The following is a 21,088-nucleotide window of genomic DNA, read 5'->3' on the forward strand; positions in this document are numbered from 1 at the left end:
AGGTGAGCCTTAAACTTATTTTTTAAAATAATATTTTTACTTGTATATAAATATTTTGAAAACAGTGTATTGTCCAGGCATTTAATTTTACCAAAAAAAAAACCAACCAGATATAGTATATATAATATACATATTAATTATAGCAATATTAATAGTTATATTAGCTTATTTATAATCATATACATTATACTAGCGTGCTTATAGTCATAGACAACATGCATCTTTTACGTGCACATAAAAATAACCTTTTTTCATCTAACCTCTATCTCTTATGTCTAACCATTGATAAAACCTATCCCATGTTGAGTAGTACTCTTTATCTCCTTTGTCTTTTTTTTTCAATGTCAGTCTATCCATCTCTGCACAATCCAATATTTTCTGAATTATGCTTTCATCTGATGGAGTGTTCTCATTTTTCCAATATTGTGCAAATACAATTCGTGTTGCTGTCAATATATGTAGCATTAGGTATATAGTCCCTTTATCATAGCTTTCTGGTATTATACCATACACAATATTTATGGCTTTAAATCTATATGCTGCTTAATCATCATTTCCAGCCATGTATGTATTTTTGTCGAGTACTTTCTTGCCTTCATACATGTCTACCACATATGATAATAAGTACCTGATGTCTGGTTATATTTCCAACATTTGGCGGACATATTTTTAAACATTTTTGCTAGTCTTGTCAGTGGCAGATGCCACTTTGTAAAGGTTTTCCTTATAAGCAGTAGCCATTGTCAATTTGTAATTTCTATCCCAAAGCTTTTGCCATTTCTCTAATTCTATAATATACTATAGCCAAAGTTTTTGCCCATACTATCAATGTCTTTCACTTGTTCATCTTTCATTTTGAAGTTTAGTAGATAACTATGTAATTTTCTTGTCAGTTTTTAATCTGTCCCTATTAGTATCTGAGCAAGTGTTGTTGGTTCATTATAGAAACGCCATGTTTTTGCATCTTTCTCATATCTCGATTGTATTTGCAGGTGTGGCCACCATGCTAAATCCACCCCTTGATTTTGTAATTCCTGGTTTGGTTTTAATTTTTAATTTTACATGTTTAATGTTTTATTTTCTGATAACAACTATAGGAACTTAGTAATAGGGGGTAAATGTGTGTGATTTATTTTTCTAGTTGTTAGTAATTATTGTAGTTATTTGCTCCATTCTGGTTTTGTTCTTTTAAATTTTGCTGGCATTGACTGAATAAAATTATTAATTCATTGACATTCCTCAGATTTACAATTGTGGCAGAGACCCTGCAGTCATATGATTGACACTTGGGAGATTCATAAGCAGCTGTCATCTATGAGCATAACAGGGTCCTGTAGTCATGTGATTGACACTTGCGTGCTTCATAGCTGACTTCTGACAAGCAGTTAGAAGTAGAGAAATTGGCAGTAAAATCGCAAGTTGCGGTTATGTGGTGTCTCAATTAATGACTTGTGTAATTTGTTTAATGACCACAGCAGAAGTAGTGTAGGTCAAGCATGGCCACATGATATTTTGCTTACTAACCACACCGCTTAGCAATGGGAGTTGCAGATCCAGTTGTAATCATTAATACATAACTACTTGTACTGTGTAACATTTGAATATTGTGTACTATGCAACCATATGCATCTGCAATTGCTGTTTGAGACAACCAAATTATAAGTTTCAAGATCACTTAATAGTTTTACTTACCAGTACTTAGATTTTCCATTTCAGAAATATCCAGTACAGCTACCTAAAGAATCTGTTGAAACCATCTTATTTAGGTTTGCAAGGCTGATTCCGTAGCTGTTTCAGGTGCCTCTACAAGTAGGTGCATGTGCTTACCATTTCACCACACAGCGCTATATAATAAAAAGGGACTACTGGTAGTTTCCAAAAATAGTTGCCGGTATGACTATTTTCATGTGTCTTGGGGGGGGGGAGGACGGAGGATACAGTACTTTTACAGTTTTGCATGACGCATGGTATAGTTTTTTAGTATTTCATCGCCTTCATCTGCGAGCCTCTTCAATCACTTGGAAACTGCAAATGCACAGAAATATGTGCTGCCTTGCATAGGCTGAAATGGAAAGTCCAAGATGCCAGCTGGGCAATGATTCTCATTTATAGGGCAGGTGTTCACAGGGTCCAATCTGAGGACAGGTAAAGCCAAGCTCAGTCTTGGGCACGACGGAGGAAAAGCATAAAGAAAGCAGGACACCAGTAAGGGAAGAGGGAGAAGCTGGGAAAATTCCAGATGACCCTAATTCCTCATTTCCCCGTTCCTTGAGCAGAACTTGGAGGAAGACTCTTATCCCCAGCCTCAGTGACACAGTATCTAAGCAACACATAGTACGGGTTCCCATCGTCTCCTTCCAACCTGGGCTTGCCCAATCAAAATACGGCCCGAAATGACCGAGTCTCCAAAAGTTTCTTGGTACGGGGAGGTGGCACCTCCTCCTTCCATTGGCTCCGCTGTCCCCGGCGTCTCCATAAATGCCTTTCCCCAGAGTCCCCCGGCCTCCTCAGCAGAGATACCTTTCAGGCGGGCGGGCGGGCGGGCGAGCGCCAGTGGCATTTGCTCCGGGCTCCTGAGAGACGCGCTCTTCAGCCAGGCTCGTGTGTGGCGCTGCTGTCTCCCCCCCGCCCGCCCCTCCGGTTTGGTTGTATCCTAGGGAGATTCGGGTATCGCCGACCGAACCTGCATCTGCTGAATGGTCCCAGGGTTGTCATGAACGAGGCCCCGGACCCCAGTGGCCCCAAGCAATCGGAGAGAGATGCCCGAAGCTCGGCTCATTTCCCGCCGACTGCCGGTGGCGGTCCGGTTAGGGGGATGCCTCAGACGCCCGGCCTGCCTCAACTCGTGCAAAAGTAAGAGGTGTCCGCGCGTGGAGCTGGGGGTGGGGGTGGGGTGAGAGGGGGAGGAAAAGAGCGAGCGAGGCTAACGGTCGTCTGACCTTTCTTGCCGCTGCGCCGTCTGGCTTCCCGGGCAGAGGCAATAAGAGCGACGGGGAACCCTTTGGCCTTGGTGTCGAATAGCTCCGGGAGCTTGGGCGGGCTGCCCCTTTGCCCTTCCGTGGTGTGCTTTCCCTCGGCCACGTGTTAAACGGGGTTCCCAAAGCCAGAAATGTGGCCGCTTGTCACTGTCCGAAAAGTGGTTCGGATTGGGGAGGGGGAGTGGGAATGGAACTTTTCCTTCTTCCGTAAGATCACGTTGCGTATTGTTTCTTTCCATTTGCTGACTTGTCAAGTAAGCAAAATCAAAAATAAATAAATACATAAAAATTAAGGAGATCATACAAATGCAGACTTTACGACCTTCCGGTGCTTAGGTACTAAGCCCCCTTAATTGACTCATTTAAGCGTTTATTTTTACTTGTCCCGTTTTTGGGGCCTGAGCTGCTCAAGTATAGTGGTTCATAATGTCCAACGTAATGGAAGCGTAAACATGTCAAAACATCATATACGAAAATGCACTTGATTAAAGGCTTTGTAGCGGTTATAGCGCTAATAAAGATAGCTATCTACGGAAGACGGAGAGTTTAGATTTTCCTATCGATTTTCCTGTCTATAGTATAGGAAAAAATAGACATGTCTGTGTATATGTATTTAGAGTATTTGTAAAAGATATAGTTGAATTTCTGGTGAATATTTTGTAATCTGATAATAGCGTTAGAATAAAATATATTACAGTTTAGTCAGTAATTCTAATATTAAATTATTTTACCAGTTACCTGCAATCTCTACACTCTCCTCAGTTTGCTTTTACCTAGAAAAAATCACATCCTTAGTCTCTACTGTAGGAAAAAGCTTAATGTTCATAATGAGAAATAGTACTAAGGAAATATATGTGTATATGAATTTCTTGAAAAAAAAAGAAAACCATTATGCCTTAACAAAGTGAAAGATTCTTATTTTGCTATGTTGTTATTAAACCTTGGTGGAAGTTGAACCTGAAGTGAACCTGAAATGTTTTAAGTTTTTTGCAATTGGAAAATATTGTTTAAAAAAAAGCGGGGCCCTTTTCATTCCATGGTGAAAATGAGAAAGAATGAGTAGAATTTCATATTCCTTAATACTCAGAGGAGTTTAAGAGCAATAGATGCTAAATTTCTACTTTGGAATGTAGGCAAGAATTTGATTTGGTTATTGTTTTTTTGCTAAAATATAAAAGGGAGAAAATTAATAAGAATGACGAAGTGAATATTTTCTTCATTGATATGTGGCCAACATTGAAATCTGTATCCATGGTAATAAATTTTATTCAGGTACTGTTAGATTCACAGGGAAGGCTGAATTTGGCCCTCAAGATAATGAATAGATTTTTTAAATCAGTTATTCATCAGTTTTTGTTTTGGTCATACAATGAAAAACACTGATGAAGTTATATATCATTATTTTGAGTTACTTCTACATGTACTGAGAAGTTGCTTGTTGCTTGTTTTTTTCAAAACCACTCTTTAGAATCACTTTCTCCTTAGTAAATATAGCCTGTATCATCTAAATCAAGGCTAAATTATAAAGTTTAAAGTAGTGTATTTATGAGAAATTTCTGCTGGTGAATTAAAAATGAGTGCCAGCCTTCAAAAATTGAAGAAAAAAGTGTGCAGCCATTCTCTATCATAGTGGCATGGTGTAAAATAGCAAATATCAGAACTTCTGTCTGGGTGGTGGAATATGATCACTATATTTGTACTGTACTGCATAATTTAATCTCTACATGGTGACATACTGTAATTAGCGCACCTAGTACCTAACTTCACAACAGAAAACCACTAGTCATATGTTGTATTTTTGATCATGATTTGAATGTTTTAGTAAAAAACAAAAAGGTGGTTAACATATGGATTTTTAAATTTTACGTGAAAAATTAATTATGAAGAATGTATTTTAAAATTATTATGAGGTTCATGGTGTTTTCCTACTTTAGTGATTACATTGACAGAAATTATGTAGTTATATACATAGGTGGTAACCATTGGATCTATTCAGTGGTTGAAATAGTGAGGAATTCATTAAATCCTGATCTGACATATAAGGGGCAGTCTGTCAGTATTTTGCTATGGTTGTTCTGCTTAATGTTTCTTGAGAGAGAGAAGGTAAATTGCTCACAGCTACTCTGACTGGAATATATTATGTTAATGGTCTTGTTACACCGATCAGTTCTTTGTTTCTGCAGATGCCCTAAAGATTTTGTAAGAATATTTTTGCAAAAAATATTTTTATGTGTCTGTAATTATTCTTGACTTGGCAAGAAATGTCATAAGAAAATTGAGGGCTAGTATCAGTACATTTTTTACTGAAATGATGTCCCTAATGTTGAAAGTATTAATCAGCCTTTCTTGCTAAAATAAACATAAATAAACTTTTATCTGAAAGTTTATGATAAAATTTCAGATAAGCTAATTTAGTATTGTAGCTTCTTTAGAGTATACATTTGGCTGTTTTGGTCTCAAGCAACTGTCTAATGGTGAATGAAAGTATAATAATCTTTCTTTATTGTCATTGTACTTAAATACAACGAAATTTGTTATAACGAAAGAGCTTTTTAATAATAAGTATTTAGCAGAAAAAAGTTTCTTTGGTATCTATTAAAGACATTTCAAAAGACAATGTAGGGTTTTCTCTTCAAACTTTCAAGTGTGTTCAAATTTTTAATTTATCTAGCGTTGTAACTTATAATGTGATTTTATTTTGATATAATGATGTGTAATTTTTTGATACATAATGTGAATATTTTTTGGAGGATAGGATATAAAATAGCTGCTTTCCTCCTCCTCTTCTATACTTTCTTTCATCATCATCTAGTCTTAAATTATCAAAAATAGTATCTAAACTAAAGGTGTCTTGTCAGAAAAACATGATTCACCTGTGACTCTAGCCTAGAACTATATGAAATGATATTGGTTGATGGTCTTTTTGTTGGGATGGGGATAGACTGAAGCCATGTGTCCATACTAGTTTTACTAGACCTCTTAGCAGCCTTTAACACAATAATTTATCAGGATTTTTTAAAGATAGCTGAGAGCTGTGTTATACAATCTAGCCACTTACAGATGTAGTTAAAATTCTGTTTCTATTATCACCCAGTATTGTGGGGAAGCCAGTAATTCAGAAGACTATCAGGTTGGGGAAAGTTGGTTCAAAGATTTGGCAATAAAGGTTAAGATATATCCTGTTGTCTGATTGCTTATCTGTCTGAAATATTTTTTATCAGTGCATCAAGTGAATTGGTGATTTTAATGCCATTTATACTTATGTAATATGATTACAGCTTGTGCTTGAATTATTTTGTCCATTAAATCATGTCCAAAATATGAGATACTATCTTGATATTTTTTTAGAATTCCTTAATATTCTGCATAGAATATGTATGTTTTGGGGGGAAATCTGTGTAATAGGCCATGCTATGGTTTCCAGAAGGAAATCTTTGGATTATTTATGCATAACCATCCTGCAAAATCCTACAAATTTTGGCAGCAGTAACTTTTAGTAGCAATATATTTGGTAAATGTTGGTAGAATCCATTTAATTCAGGAGAAAAGACCTCTGCACTGGTTTACTTAGGAAGAGGAAATCATCAATTGTCTTCTTGTCAACAGTTCACCAGGTGATTGGGATTTGTGCCAAAAGCATGCATTTGCCATCCATTTCACCTGTTAGAATGAGCACGTTGTTTCAATAAGAAATGCAAGTGTTCATTATGTACATCAAGTTAAAGAAATTAAAGAGTTGAAAGTCTTAATCTCAATTTAGTCCTGCCACTGAGTATAACTCATTAACACACTGAAAAAATACAAGCATAATAAAATCACAGTTCAAATCATTTTCCATAATCATAAATGCCTAATTTGCACCTAGCTTCTAATTTTATTTTTTCAGTCTTTAATGTTTCTGTGTGCTATCTAGATTAACAGGTCAAATTTGACTGACAGATCAAATAAAATATTTGTTTGTTTATAATTTGTCAAATTTATATCACGTGAAGTGTTAATACCACTTTATAATGCCTTGGTAAGGCCACACTTGGAATACTGCATTCAGTTCTGGTCGCCACGATGTAAAAAAGATGTGGAGACTCTAGAAAGAGTGCAGAGAAGAGCAACAAAGATGATTAGGGGACTGGAGACTAAAACATATGAAGAACGGTTGCAGGAACTGGGTATGTTTAGCTTAAGAGAAAGAAGGACTAGGGGAGACATGATAGCATTATTCCAATATCTCAGAGGTTGCCACAAAGAAGAGGGAGTCAAACTATTCTCCAAAGCACCTGAGGGTAGAACAAGAAGCAATGGGTGGAAACTAATCAAGGAGAGAAGCAACTTAGAACTGAGGAGAAATTTCCTGACAGTGAGAACAATTAATCAGTGGAACAGCTTGCCTCCAGAAGTTGTGAATGCCCCAACACTGGAAGTCTTTAAGAAGATGTTGGATAGCTATTTGTCTGAAACGGTATAGGGTTTCCTGCCTAGGCAGGGGGTTGGACTAGAAGACCTCCAAGGTCCCTTCCAACTCTACTATTGTATTGTATTGTATTGTATTATATGACTGCTGAACTCACATGAAGTGACTCTTGATAGCATACAATAAAAACACAAATTGAAACATTTTATATTCCTCAGAAAAGTTCTTATCTTGGAATCTCTTGAGATATTCCCAAAATTGTACAAACCATTATTGAATTAGATATATTTCATTTAGTTCCTTTTTTTCACTTTTGTAAACATTCAGAATGTTCATAAAACTACATTGCTAAATATATTTTTAATAATGGACAACTGGGAACAGAAGTGTACATACAACTGGGCATCATTGATATATTATTGATACTTTAATGTGGCTTCATGCAGACATTAAAACAGAAAGGGGAGAGAAAAGCCGTGAGGCATCATGCAAAACAAGGGCTTAGGGCCTGACTGCTACCTTCTTTCATTACTAATTGGACCTGGACCTGGAGGAAGGAGAATCACCACAAAATGATGTCCCTCCCCAGTCCCCTAAACTGGTCCAAAAGGATATCATGGCTAACAGTACCAAAGACCACCAAAGGATAAGGCTTCAGGCTAAATGTACTATTTTCATACTGAATTTGTCATGGGTGATCAAGAGGATTGACCAGAAATAATCTCAGTACTATATAGTGGTCTACTCCTGTCCTGATGTGTGACCCTTGCCTTCTGCTATATCTCCTATTTTCCGTTATCACTGTAATATTCTCTCTTGCCTCTAAACACTTTCAGATACCCTTTAACCCCCATGTCCCACCATTTCCTTTAGCCATTTATTTTATTTATTTATTTATTTCGATTTATCAGTCGCCCCCTCTCTGCAAAGGGACTCGGGGCGACGTACAATTAAATCAAAATACAAGTGCCATCAAGTTTCCCAGTTATAACCCAACCACAGTTCATCTCTATTCAGCCAGAATGATTTACTGGGGAGGGTGGAATAGAGGGCTCAAGCCTGAACCCTTCAGAACAGTATTTTACCCTCCAAACAGCCTTTACCCTCATAGTAACCCTTCTCTCCTTCATCAGTTCCAGTTCCAGGTGTTCTTCTAAAGGCAGAGTGGCACCTATCCAATGTTCTTCTTACATTTCTCTTAGAAAGAAACATTTAATTTCTACATTAATGAATTCTCCTTTTATGGTTTTAAACAACAGAATAGAAGCAAACATCCCAATCCTTGCTTCTGTAAGGCTAGTACAGATTCTACAGGAAAACACTAGCTGTAGGAAGAATACCAAGACTTTCTGTTCCATTTAAAATTAAAATAGAAATTTATTTGACTTTTTATTTTTATTTTAATAGTATACTTACTAGTATTTTCATGCCTTCTCCCTTTCTATATTATTATGGTGTTTTCAAGACATAAACAGTTTGTTATATTGTTAAGAAACATTAAAGACTGGAAAAATAAAATTAGAAGCTAGGTACAATTAGGCATTTATGGTTATGGAAAATGATCTGAACTGTTTATTGATGCTGATCCTTTGTTTATTTAATTCTGATTCAGTTTTTATCATAATAAATTGAATAATGTTGATTTGTATAGAGGTATAATAAACTATGTATGAATTTGGAAAATGTATTTCTAATTTATGGATTTTTAAAATCTTACAGTAAGCTGATTTATGGTAAGTTCCTTTCGTTGGGTACTTCCCTCCCCCAGTATAATACTTTTGATTAATATCTAAACAGTGAATTTTATATCCACCCAGGACCATGAAATCTTGTCATTCTAGGCAAAGAGAATTAACTTTTATTGGCTGTATCTGAACACAAAATCCCTGCACAAAGTAAAAATAAAGCTGTTTCATAAATCCTTAAACCAATTTCTGTATTCCATGAGAAACAAAGTCATGAAAGATGATATCTTAAATCATATATTAAGTGAAAGAAAGAAGGAAGGAAAATTGGTTGTCATTGAGATTTAAAATTCAACCTTTACAATATTATCTAACTCACCAAAAGAGGATGCCAAAAACAGAAGATCATTATATACATGAATACATATATTTTCCTCCTACTCCATGGAAAAGTTTTATTTGTTTAGAATTGATTTGCACATTTTTATATTTTTCAGTCTCATTTTATATTCATTCACTCATTCACTCATTCACTCACTCACTCACTCACTCACTCACTCATTCTCCTTTTGGTTACATTTATTCATTTTATCATGCCAGTCTACGATCATAATATACTTTAAGAAATATATGCTTGTTTACAACGCTATTTTTAAAAAATAACATTTTTATAATTTATTTCATAATAAACGGATGGCGATATTAAAAGAAAATGAAATATAAACTGTGAAGGAGAAACATTAATTTCCTCTTAGTGAGAGTGACTTAGTGACTTTAAAGATAACTTTAATTATAGAAAATATAGTGTAAAATCAAAAGAATCTATTGCTGTTATAAGTTTCACATACAAGTGGTTTTGTTTGTACTGATGGCTTTATTGCTTGGAAGAATAATTTAAGCAAGGTCATCACACCCATAGCAGAAGGTATGTCTAAACTACAGAAGGTAATTTATTTGAAACTAACTGAGGCTGGAAAAAGAGGATTTAAAAAAATTATGATCATTTATCTAGTATCCGCTATGGGTAAAAAATAACTAGAATAATACAACAAACTAATTAAAACTAGAACCAATTAAATAGAATTTAGTAATATTTAAAGACAGTAGAGAGACAAAAGCATAGTGCAGATGTAATATGTGTGGTCACTCTTCAACTCTACATTTTGCTAGTCTCTTGTTTTCATATGCATTTGTTACAAGCAGTAATAATATCAAAATGACAACAGCATGAAATGATGTCATAGAACAATTGATATGATTTATATATTTACATCATAATATCTGATGCAATTATGTGAGTCAAGTCATTTCCATAATCTCCTGATACATCTTCATTATTTCCAATCTCCCTATCCCACTGCAAACACCATAATTAGTTGCTTTGGTTAGTAATTGGGTTAGTAAATTGGATTATCATATCTCTATTCAATGGATACTTAAGTCAATTGTATTCCAATCAATTGTTAATTTTTAAGATACAGTTGATTCAAACTAAGATGTGTTGCTCCTCATTGTCCATGAATATTTGCATTTTAATAAAACTCTAGTATTCTTGGAATCTTTCAGATGCAGTTGCTATATGAACAACCAGATGATGCTACATACTATAAAACAAAGGTGCTTAATATTTTTAGCAGCTAAAGTGTCATTATTCAAGGTAATAATGAGGATTTTCTGAAGAGGGATTTGATTGGGGGTGGGAAATTAGGGGTTACCTTCATTTTGTTAAATTCCTATTTTAGGTTAGGCATGTTTTGTTTTACTGTTTGTTGTCTCCAAATAGCCGTAAAATACCATCAATTTTCTGTTAAGTAGAATTGTAGGAACAGGCTTATATAAAAGGGGCTTGGTGAGTGCATGAAGTCCTTAAGCTTCATGCGGCCCATCCAGCTGTAAGATAGTGAGACGTTACGAGATCCAACTCCTATCCAAAACATATTTCCCTTCAGTTCCTTTTACTTATAAGTCTGAACACTAAAAGTTAAAGCATAGATTCAAATTACTGAATTTTTTTAACACTAATTCAAATTATTGTGTTTGTTTATTTAGGATTTTGTTAGGGCTAAAAGAAAATAAAAATACAATCTAGTTTAATAATAGAATATATAATGATATACTTATATGGGGAAAATGACATAATTAAGAACATGTCTGCCTTCAGTTGGTATTCTAGGAGCTATTTATGCTACTGTTTGTGCTTATTCAATGACTATTCCTTTTTAAAAAACAACAACACTCCCCCTCCTATTTCTTCCATGATAAGCAGATTTTTAAGTGTCTTAAGAATTTTGTTATGCAGCTATTGTTGAGAAAAAAACATTCTAAACTTTTAAACCCTTCTTTGAGTTCAGGAAGCCAGTGATCTGCTTTTAGTATAATAGTACATAACCAAAATTGTCTCTTGATGTTTAACAGCATCAATCTCTGTCTATGGATGGGGAAGTGGGGTGCTTTTAAAAATGAAATGGCATATATACATTTGAATGGTGATAGACTTTCAAGGTAGTAGGAACAGCTTTAAAGCATTCTTTTCATTTACTTTTGTTCCTTCCTTTCTCTCTATTCTCTGAAGTCTTGAGAGTTTCTACCAGGTTTGTCTGTTACTGTGGTGTTTGCTCACATAATATTCTGGTATCTCTCTAAATATTCTATTTTTTTCATGTAGTCTGATCTTGTTCTGGTGACAGTTCGTCATCAGTTCAGAAATAATCCAATCCCCAAAGAAGGTTTCTTTCTTTCAACCTCCCTTCATATCATGACATGGATTTTCAATTACATATTCTTTTTCCTATAATTATTGACCACAGAGTCTTTCCTAGTCTAGGAAATTTGTGCTGTTGTAAAAAATTATCTACTCACATAATCTTTTTTTATCCCAACCTTTTCATCAATATCATTCTTAGTCACATCTATGACAACCCATCCATTCAGGGTAAATTGTGACAGACATTTTGGAAGCAGCAGTATTTTTTATAGAATTGGTGTCAATGTCAAATGCTTTTTCTATTGATGATATGGTGAAGTAACATTTAATGGGTCTGTTGCGGCTTACTTACTAACAATGTTACCCTTTTCAATGAATAACTTCAACAGTTGGTTAAGAACCCAGGTTCCGGGTTCCTGATTGTACTCTGCAATAGCTAATCTTCTTCTGTCAGTATTAACTTAAGGTTATATAAGATCAGTGGTGGGTTTCAAATTTTTTTAGAACCTCTTCTGTAGGCGTGGCCTACTTTGTGGGAGTGGCTTTCCAGCCATGTGACCAGGTGGGAGTGACTTTCCAGCCATGTGACTGGGTGGGCATGGCCAACTTATAAAATGTGGTGAAGCCACATTTGGCATTTGAAGCACCCAAGTCTTTTTTTTTTTTGAAAACTTTTATTTTTATTTTTACATAAACACAAACAAACACAACACAAAGAATCCTCTTTCTTTACATACTATAGAAAGTGTGTCAATTGGTTACAAAAAGCTTTTGTGCATCTCTTCCATAATCATCACTTATAATTCATATCAAATCATATATTTTAAATCAAATATATTTATAGATATTACTATCATCATACCTCAATTTTCATTTGTTTTAACGTCCTTTTGCATAGAACATTCCAAAGTTTAAGACATAACTACATAATGGTATTTCGTTAACTATTTCCAATATCATCCAATAACATTAAATCTTTATGACCTATTCTAAAGAAAAATCAATAATATTTAGTAACCAAGTTTCTAGTCCTCCTTTCCAAATCCCTGTTTACAATTTATATCCGATTTATTAAGCCAATACATATATATACGTTATTATCATTATCATTATCAATCGTTTATTTGACTATGTCCATTATCATAACATTTTTTTGACCTAATACTCAAAGTTTAACTATATTTAATTTAATTTTTATTATTAGCTTTTATGTCATAACAAAATTTCTAATCTTCCTTTCATAGTCACATTTACCATTCATATCCAATTAATTCTTATCAAAAATTAACCAATTTTTTATTATAAGCTTTCATATATCAACCTGTATCTTTCCAATAATAATGCAATCTTATGTCTTTTGCCATTTGTGGAATTAATCTTCTGATTATTTCCTTGATAATATTTCTGTGGACTTCTCTTCGCAGCTCATTGCTTATTGCATCTCTTATATAGTCTCGATACCCTCCATCTGTTTCTTTAATCAGCATATCTTTGGTCATCAACAGTGCTTCTGATAAGATTTATCTCCTTAAATCCATCAATTCTTCTCTTTTTTCTTCTGTGCCTTGCTATCTGGGGTAGAGTTCCTGGCCATCTAGCTCCCCTTTCCATATTCCACTCTCTCCATTTCCAACCACACTCCATTCACTCTAGATGTCAATAAATTTCTTGTCTTTGTGCTCGTTTTTTTCTTCCATTTTTAGGACTCTAGCCTCCACTTTTTCCAATTGAGATTCTCCATCATATTTTGCTGTTCTATGCTCTATGTTTTCCAGTTTCTCCTCAATTCTCTCTGATACTTCTAGTAGTTTTTGAATGCCAAACATTATCTCCTGCAACATTAAAGTTTCTTTTTGATGTTGATATTGTGTCATTCTTTCAACTGGTAAACACTGCCATTCTGGCGTTCAAGCTTTCTATTAGATTAACTACAAATTCATTTATAGTCTCTCACAATAAGACCTTGTTTTCACTTTTCTCCAGCTAGCAATAAGGTTCAAAACACCTGCATAAACACACCGTGTTCTTCTTATCAGTCTCTCTAAACATGCTACAAGGTCTTAAAGCGCAAAATCGAAATGATCAAAGAGAGAAGTGAAAGTACCATGTTTCCAAGCAGTGGCGTAGCGTGGGGGGTGCAGGGGGGGCCGGCCGCACCGGGCGCAACATCTGGGGGGGCGCTCGCACTCGCAGCTCTCTGCCCCTGCCTGGCTCACTTACTCTCTCTCACTGCACGTGGCCGGGAAAGGAAAAGGTGAGGGGTTGAAGAGATCAGGGGAAGATCTCTCGATCTGTTTCTTCCTCGGCCACCCACCTGACCGAGAAAGGCGGAAAAGAGCAGATTGGTTTAGCAATAGGGTAGGAGAAGAAGGAAATTCACAGACGGGAGGAGAGGGGAGAATTGGGATCTCCTCCTCAATCCCATCTCGGAACCCACGGACAAGGTCGGGCAGCCCCTTGGAGTCAAGTCTGACCGGGTCTGAAAGCGGGGAAGGCTCGGTCTGCGAGGCCAGCGGCCTACCCGGGTCCCTGCCCTGCTTCCACCCGCGAATCCGCGCCGGTTGTCTTTCAAAGGAGAGGCGCAAGGAAGGGAGATTCTTGGGGCGAAGTAGCCTGGCTGCTTAAAGGTTTTAGGGAGGCGTTTGCCTCCTATGACCTTTACAGTGGACAGAGAAATCAAGCGGTGCCTAAACCTTGAGGTCAGCGATCGATCTCTCTTTCTGGGCTTAGTGGATAGGAGAAAAGGGCCTGTGTGTATATAAGGCGCGGTACACGAAATGGGGCGGGGGGGGCGCCTCCTCCCCCCAGAATTGAAAGCCAAGTCAAGGTCGTTTAATCGGAAAGCGGAGGTTTTTTTAAAAAAAACCTCCAATCGGAACCTTTTGGGGGATCAGGCTAAGTGGGATGCGGGGAGAACCAAAAGCCAGGGGAGTTGTGTGCGCACTTGTGTGTGTCTGTGTGCCTGTTCCGTGGGTGAGTAAGGAACCTGCAGCTAGATGAAAGGCAGGAAACGGGACCTGCAGTCGGGCGGGTGGCTGCGGGCAGGCCAAAACGAGCGTTGCATCTAAGAAACCTGACTGGGATCATCACAGTCTAGGAGAGACTGCCTGGTTGGGCACGGGGAAGGGAGGGGAGATGGGGGGGGGAGTTGCGAAAGGGGGGAGGGGATGACGTGACTGGGCGATCTGCAGCTTCTTCCGGCTCTGCTGAGGCTGATTAGCATTCCTCGCCCGCCCCAGACCCTGAGCTGACAACTAACAGAGATATCCAGTCCAGCGCTAGGCCTCGTCTGCTTTTGTCTCCAGCTGTCTAAGGAGAGAATCGGGATTCTTCGCGGGTTCTGCACCGTGAACGCCCCACTGCCCGATCCCTCCGCCAGGCCTTCTTAGACCCCCATCCCAACCATCAGACACACACACACCCGTCCTCTCTCAAGCCTTTACAGACCGCCTCTCCCCTCACCAGGGCGCTTTATAGATCCGCTGGCCCTGGAAAAAGTTAACTTGCCCATTGCTTTGCTGACCTACAGCTCCGAAGGACGCACGCGTGGGGCCTGCCTGCCTTCTCCCCAAGAGATCCAGGGGATTTCATTCGCGGAGAAAATAAAATATGAAATAGCCTCGGAGAGAGAGGGAAGGTTGGCTCTCGGTCGCCCTTGCCTTCTCTTTGGCCCCCTTTCCCCATCTCCTCCTCCTCCTCCTCCTCCTCCTCCTCCTCTTCTACTTCTACTTCTCTTCCTCCTTCTGCTCCTCTCTTCTTTTGCTATTGGGAGGTGTGTAGTCTCGCCCCCTCCCTTGGAAACGGTTTTACAAAGAGGAGGGAAGATTAGGATTTTTTGGAGGGGGGGAGAGAAGATTTGGCTCTAATCCGAAATCCAGAAAGACCTTTGAATTCAAACTTTCTTACTTGGATGGTTCTCGGTCACGATGGATAAACGTCCTAGGATTAAACCCAGGTGTTCAACAAAAGAGGATAGAGGTTAAAGATCCTAATACAGTAGGCACGGGCGAGCGCTCGTACTCTCTCTCTCTCTCTCTCTCTCTCTCACACACACACACAATGTGCTTAGGGGGTAAGGGTTTCTTTAACTAATCTAGTGGAAGAGACTCGAGTGCTAAAATCCACGGGTTAGGGGGCGCAAATTACTTGCCCCGGGTGCTGACAACCCATGCTACGCCACTGTTTCCAAGGCTCAAAACTCCAGCCTCCAAGTGGCAGTGTTGTTTCCTTTCCCCCTAATGTTACAAGCCTCTGTACTCCTTTTGTATCTTTTTTGTATTCCAAGTTTAAAAGAAGTAAAATTCTTAAATGAGGCAAAATAGAAAAAGGGAAAAAACTCATATAGAAATTAAAAAAAGGATTTCAATTTATAGGTTACAAAAATAAAAAAGTAGAAGAAAAACTAATCTGTTCACTTTAAAAAGCTTTGAGCAAATTCCATCCATAAAATAGCACTTAAAAAGAAAGATAACACACTGTCCAATGCAATCCAATGTAGCTTAGTTTCGCCGCTTATTTCTTCTTTCTCAAATTTAATTTAGCTTTACGTTTTTGGGGGGCAGTCTCTTTTAAAACAGTAAAATTTCCTCACCAGCTGCACGCATTTTCTCTTTCCGTTTCCTTCCGTTCTGGAGCTGTCCCAACTTCATCAGCTTGTGGCTGCGCTTTTGTCGCCGGCTAGAAGAATTTCTCTTGGATTAATCAGGGACTTTGTGGCGTCCCTGAGGTCAGCAAGACGTATTCTTCCCGATCACCATCTCTGCGGGACAGTTTAGGTCCATGCGGACTGTCCAGCAGCAAAAGTATCAACTGCGATCTCGGGACTTCGAGATTGCAGATCGTGTTGTCGCGACGTCAGCTCCTCCTCTGAAGCACGCAAGTCTTAAAGTTGTCAAGTTACAAGACCCTTGCATCCTTAACCCTTTAGAAAAAAAAAACCTCAGGGGTGTTCAAACTTGACAGCTTTAAGACTGCCAGAGTTTCTCCTCCAGTCTCTGGCATTGAAGTGTGCAAGTCTTAAAGCTGTCAAGTTACAAGACCTTTGCACCCCTTTAGAAAAAAAACCCCAGGGTTGTTCAAAGTTGACAGCTTTAAGACTTGTGGACTTCAGTTCCCAGAATTCCTCCTCTCGCTCTTCATCTTGATGATGTGCAGACAGGTGGGGGGAGGGAGCTGGAACTGGTTCTAAACGGCACTGTAGATTTGTGGAACCTCTTCTATAGAAGAGGTTAGAACTGGCAGGAACCCACCCCTATATCAGATGCATAGTAGAAATATTTTATGCTTCTGACTAGACTCTGTTTAAGTATGATGAACGGAAAAAGAAATGTTGTTTTATGTTTTTCTATCCCTTTTCTGGATCCCTGGTAATTGAGGCAGCTTAAACCAAATTCAGATTTGAATACAATCAACTCATGTGGGAAATGAAATTAAAAATGTGGATGTTATAAACAGATGTAACCATTTCATCATATGCTGTCTTTTAAGATTGATAACCCAAAATATATCACCTCTTTTCTGTTAGATATTAAAAATAAGTAATACAAATATTTTTTAAATATAAGACATATTTTCAGATATTTTTGAACTTTAATTTGCTGAGATATATTTACAAACTGAAAAAAGCATTTTCAAGATAATAATAAATGTTTAAATAGTTTTGTGATTTTGGAAAATTCTGTAACTACATTTGCTCCAAAGTACAAAAGAAAACCATGCTTCAGTTATACAGGGAATAACATTTAATTATGGGTACAGGACTTATTAATAGAATATGCTGTATTTCTTTAATAAACATAAGATAAGCACTTTGCTGAGAGGAAAAAAAAAGCGGCTGTGCCTTTCAATATTTAAAGCCAGTTCATCATCCAGCTAAAATTAAAGAGTGAAGTCAGATAGTTCTTCCATTCTATTTTTAATTCATTTAGCATGTGAACATTACATCTTTCTTTAGGGTTCTATAATTCAATTATCTGGTTATTCAAGACATTCTCATCTCATATTGCTGAATTTAAAGTGTAAATTTAAGAGATGGATATACTAACATGTTTTCATTTGACTAGGCCATCTAATATCTTTGCAGTAATATGACAATTTGCAGCTGGTGAGTTTGAAGAATGTGGAAGGAGGCAACTGATCAGAGATGGGGCTTAGTTAATTTGATATTTGCACCAATAATTAACTGCACATGCATTAATGTTAATTCAAGGCATGCTTTCTGCACAACTCTTTCTTTAAATAAAAGGAGCTTTTTAGAAGAGCTCAGCTTGGCTTGGATCTAGAATGAACCAATAGAGGGAGATGGATAGAAGATGATTTTCTTCCAATTATCTCTTTTGCGAAAGCATCATAATTGGCTCCAAATTATTTATTTTATGACAGAGAGTTAAAGTGCAGGGACTATTACAGGAAAGCATGTAGTTACACTTTCTGTCTTCAGATTTCAGAAGTATTTTTACTTGGTTTCACTTTCTAGTACTGTGTTTCCCCGAAAATACGACCTGTCCTGAAACTAACGCCTTGCCACATTTTTCATGTGGGTAAAAATATAAGCCAACCCAAAAATAAGCTCCCTGGACACTCCCCCTCTGGCCAAGCAGAGCACAGCTCACCAACCTAGCAGTATCCCGAAGGCGCCAAGTTGCTTGGTGCCTCGGGATACTGCTAGGTAGGTGAGCAGTGCTCTGCCTGGCCGGAGAGGGGAGTTGCCGGGTGGCTGCTCACTTGCAAACTGGCTCCCGAAGAGCCGGGCACAACCTCAGGGGCGAAGCAGCCATGAGGTGATCACGCTCACGAGCAGCCACCCGGCAAACCCCATCTCCAGCCGGGCAGAGCGCCATTCACTGACCTAGGGGATATCCCTAAGGCGCCAAGACAGGTGGCGCTCTGCCCACTCCCCAGATCCCGCAGCTTGGCACATTCGGGATACCCCCTAGGTAGGTGCATGGAGCTCTGCCCAGCAGGAGAGGATGGTTGCGCGAGCACCTGTTCTGCCCCTGCCGCGCTCCGAGCATAACTTATTTTCCGGCTTTCAAACTCCAAAGTTCAGCTGCCAAGTCTTCCAGCAGCGGCCGCTCTAGGAGTGCGCTCTATGGTTGTGGGCTGGCTGCTGGAAGACTCTCCGGAGCTGGGGAGTCTTGGCGCCTTAGGGATACCCCTAGGTCAGTGAATGGCGCTCGGCCCGGCTGGAGAGGTGGTTTGCTGGGCGGTTGCTCATGAGCGTGGTCACCTCATGGCTGCTTTGCCCCTGAGGCTGTACCCAGCTCTTCGGGAGCCAGTTTGCAAGGGAGCAGCTGCCCGGCAACCCCAAAACAATAAGCCCTCCCCCTATAATAAGCCCAAGGCCATATTTTGTGGGGCAAAAGAAAATAGGACCCTGTCTTATTTATTTATTAATTAATTTATTTATTAATCTAATTTATATGCCGCACCCTCTCCACCAAGGGACTCGGGGCGGCGTACAATTTATTACACAACAAATAAATAACATTATTTTCGGGAAAACACGGTATTTTCTAATATATTGCAGAATTTTTGATCTCTATCTAACAATATTTTAGTAATTTAGAAGAGTTAATAATCAGTTGTCAGTTAATAGAACAAAATGTTTGAGAATAGAACACTTATAGAGAAAAGGTTCAGAGGAATTTATAGTCAGTTATAAAAACATTCATATGAGACATGGGTCCTTAGCCCCATTAATTAAAGTATATAAAGCTAAAGTTACCCCTATACTCTTATATGGAGCAGAGGTTTGGGGTCTATACTCAACCACAGAACAAACACAATCCCAGAATTTGAGACGTATTCTGGGTGTGTAGATCCAAGAACATCTGCTGCAGCAGTTACAGTTGAATTGTGAATTCATAAAATTCATGCACTATCCAAAATTAGAGCATGTAACTACTGGTGCAAAGTCAATGAAATAGAGACTGATAGACTCCCCAAGTTAGGTGGTCTAGAGCAAATAAAACTACAATCACAAATCTCCTGGATCAACAAACTAACAAATTTTGTAAGAAGCTGTGGCCTTCCTGTCTCTTGCATAACAGGAGAACAATTCAAAAAAAGAGCTGCCCAAAGAATTAAGAATATTGAAGCACAAAATGATATAGCTATTCTCAGTAAGGTGGGTAACTTGAAATGGCTGAGCAAATACAAACGTACTTTTCAAATAGACAACTATTTGAAGTTACAACTGCCAAAACATCTTAAGGAGATATTTACACGAGCGATATTTGAACAGCTTGACACAGTGATCAGATATGGGAGATTCCATTCTATACCCTACAATGAGTGTCTCCGCGTTTCAGAGCGGCAGAGGTAGAAGACCTGGTTCACATCCTATTTGATTATTGTTTGTATAAGTGGGTGAGAGACAGGTACCTTGGTCCATATACCAAACGAATGACCCATTAGGATCCCCATATCAAAACAACTTACTTTATGTGCGACCAGCACCTGAAAATAACATTTAACACAGCACAGTACTTAAACAAAATGGTTCAATTGAGATCTGCATGCATGGGACTAATTGGGGTAGATTGTAAGGGTGACACCGAAATATAATTTTATGTCATTTTATTCTATTTTATATATTTATGTATTAAATTATATTGTATCTTAACCTATAACTATTGTATTTTACCTTACTCTTATTTTAAATTGTTTGTATAAGATTTTATTGGCGATATGGGTTTGAATCTTGTGCTTTGATATGGCCTATAGGCTAATCAATAAAGCTATCATCATATCAATAAATAAAATATAAATACAAAAAATGACATAATTAAGCATTTTGCTATATGTTAAAAAAACCTTGCTGGATTCAGTCTTTCTAGTATAAAAGATGTGACCATTTTATTAATTTTTTGAAAATATTTTTCCTTTAGCTTTGAACTACTGTGCTGCACTTTTATATGAACTAGCACAGGCATGTCCAAAGTGCGGCCCGGGGGCCAAATGTGGCCCTTTTTCAAATTTCAAGAGGCCCGCAGCCTCTTCTCCCCACTGGAGTTATTTGTTTAGTCTTTCATAAAATACTGTATTTTTCGAAGTATAAAGATGCATCTTTTTCCCCTCAAAAAAGAGGCTAAAAATCTGGGTGCATCTTATACACTGAATACAGCATTTTTTGCCTCCTAAAACTCTGCCCCCTTCACCAAAATGGCTGTGCATAGCCTTTAGGAGGTTTTCAGAGTGCTCCTGGGGGCTGTGGAGGGCATAAATGAGCAAAAAAATGGGCCATTTTTTGCTCAACTTTGCCCCCCCCCCTAGCCCCCAGGAGCACTCTAGAAGCCTCTTAAAGGCTATT

At 38.0% G+C, this 21,088-nt stretch overlaps 1 protein-coding gene across 3 annotated transcripts in view; it reads left to right on the plus strand.

Moving 5' to 3' along the window:
* The first annotated feature begins 2,646 nt into the window (after positions 1–2,646).
* RBM20 (RNA binding motif protein 20) overlaps positions 2,647–21,088 on the plus strand; it is a 94,653-nt gene continuing 76,211 nt past the window's right edge. For all 3 annotated transcript variants that reach the window (XR_014175496.1, XM_081954280.1, XM_081954282.1), the window contains exon 1: positions 2,647–2,853. Coding sequence is in view for 2 of the 3 variants with exons in the window: in XM_081954280.1 (XP_081810406.1) it covers positions 2,714–2,853 (140 nt within the window). In the remaining variant the exon portion in view is untranslated. The remainder of the gene's footprint in view (positions 2,854–21,088) is intronic.

The sequence above is a fragment of the Natrix helvetica genome (assembly GCF_964273705.1).
Source record: "Natrix helvetica genome assembly, chromosome: 5".
NCBI classification, from domain to species: Eukaryota; Metazoa; Chordata; class Lepidosauria; order Squamata; family Natricidae; genus Natrix; species Natrix helvetica.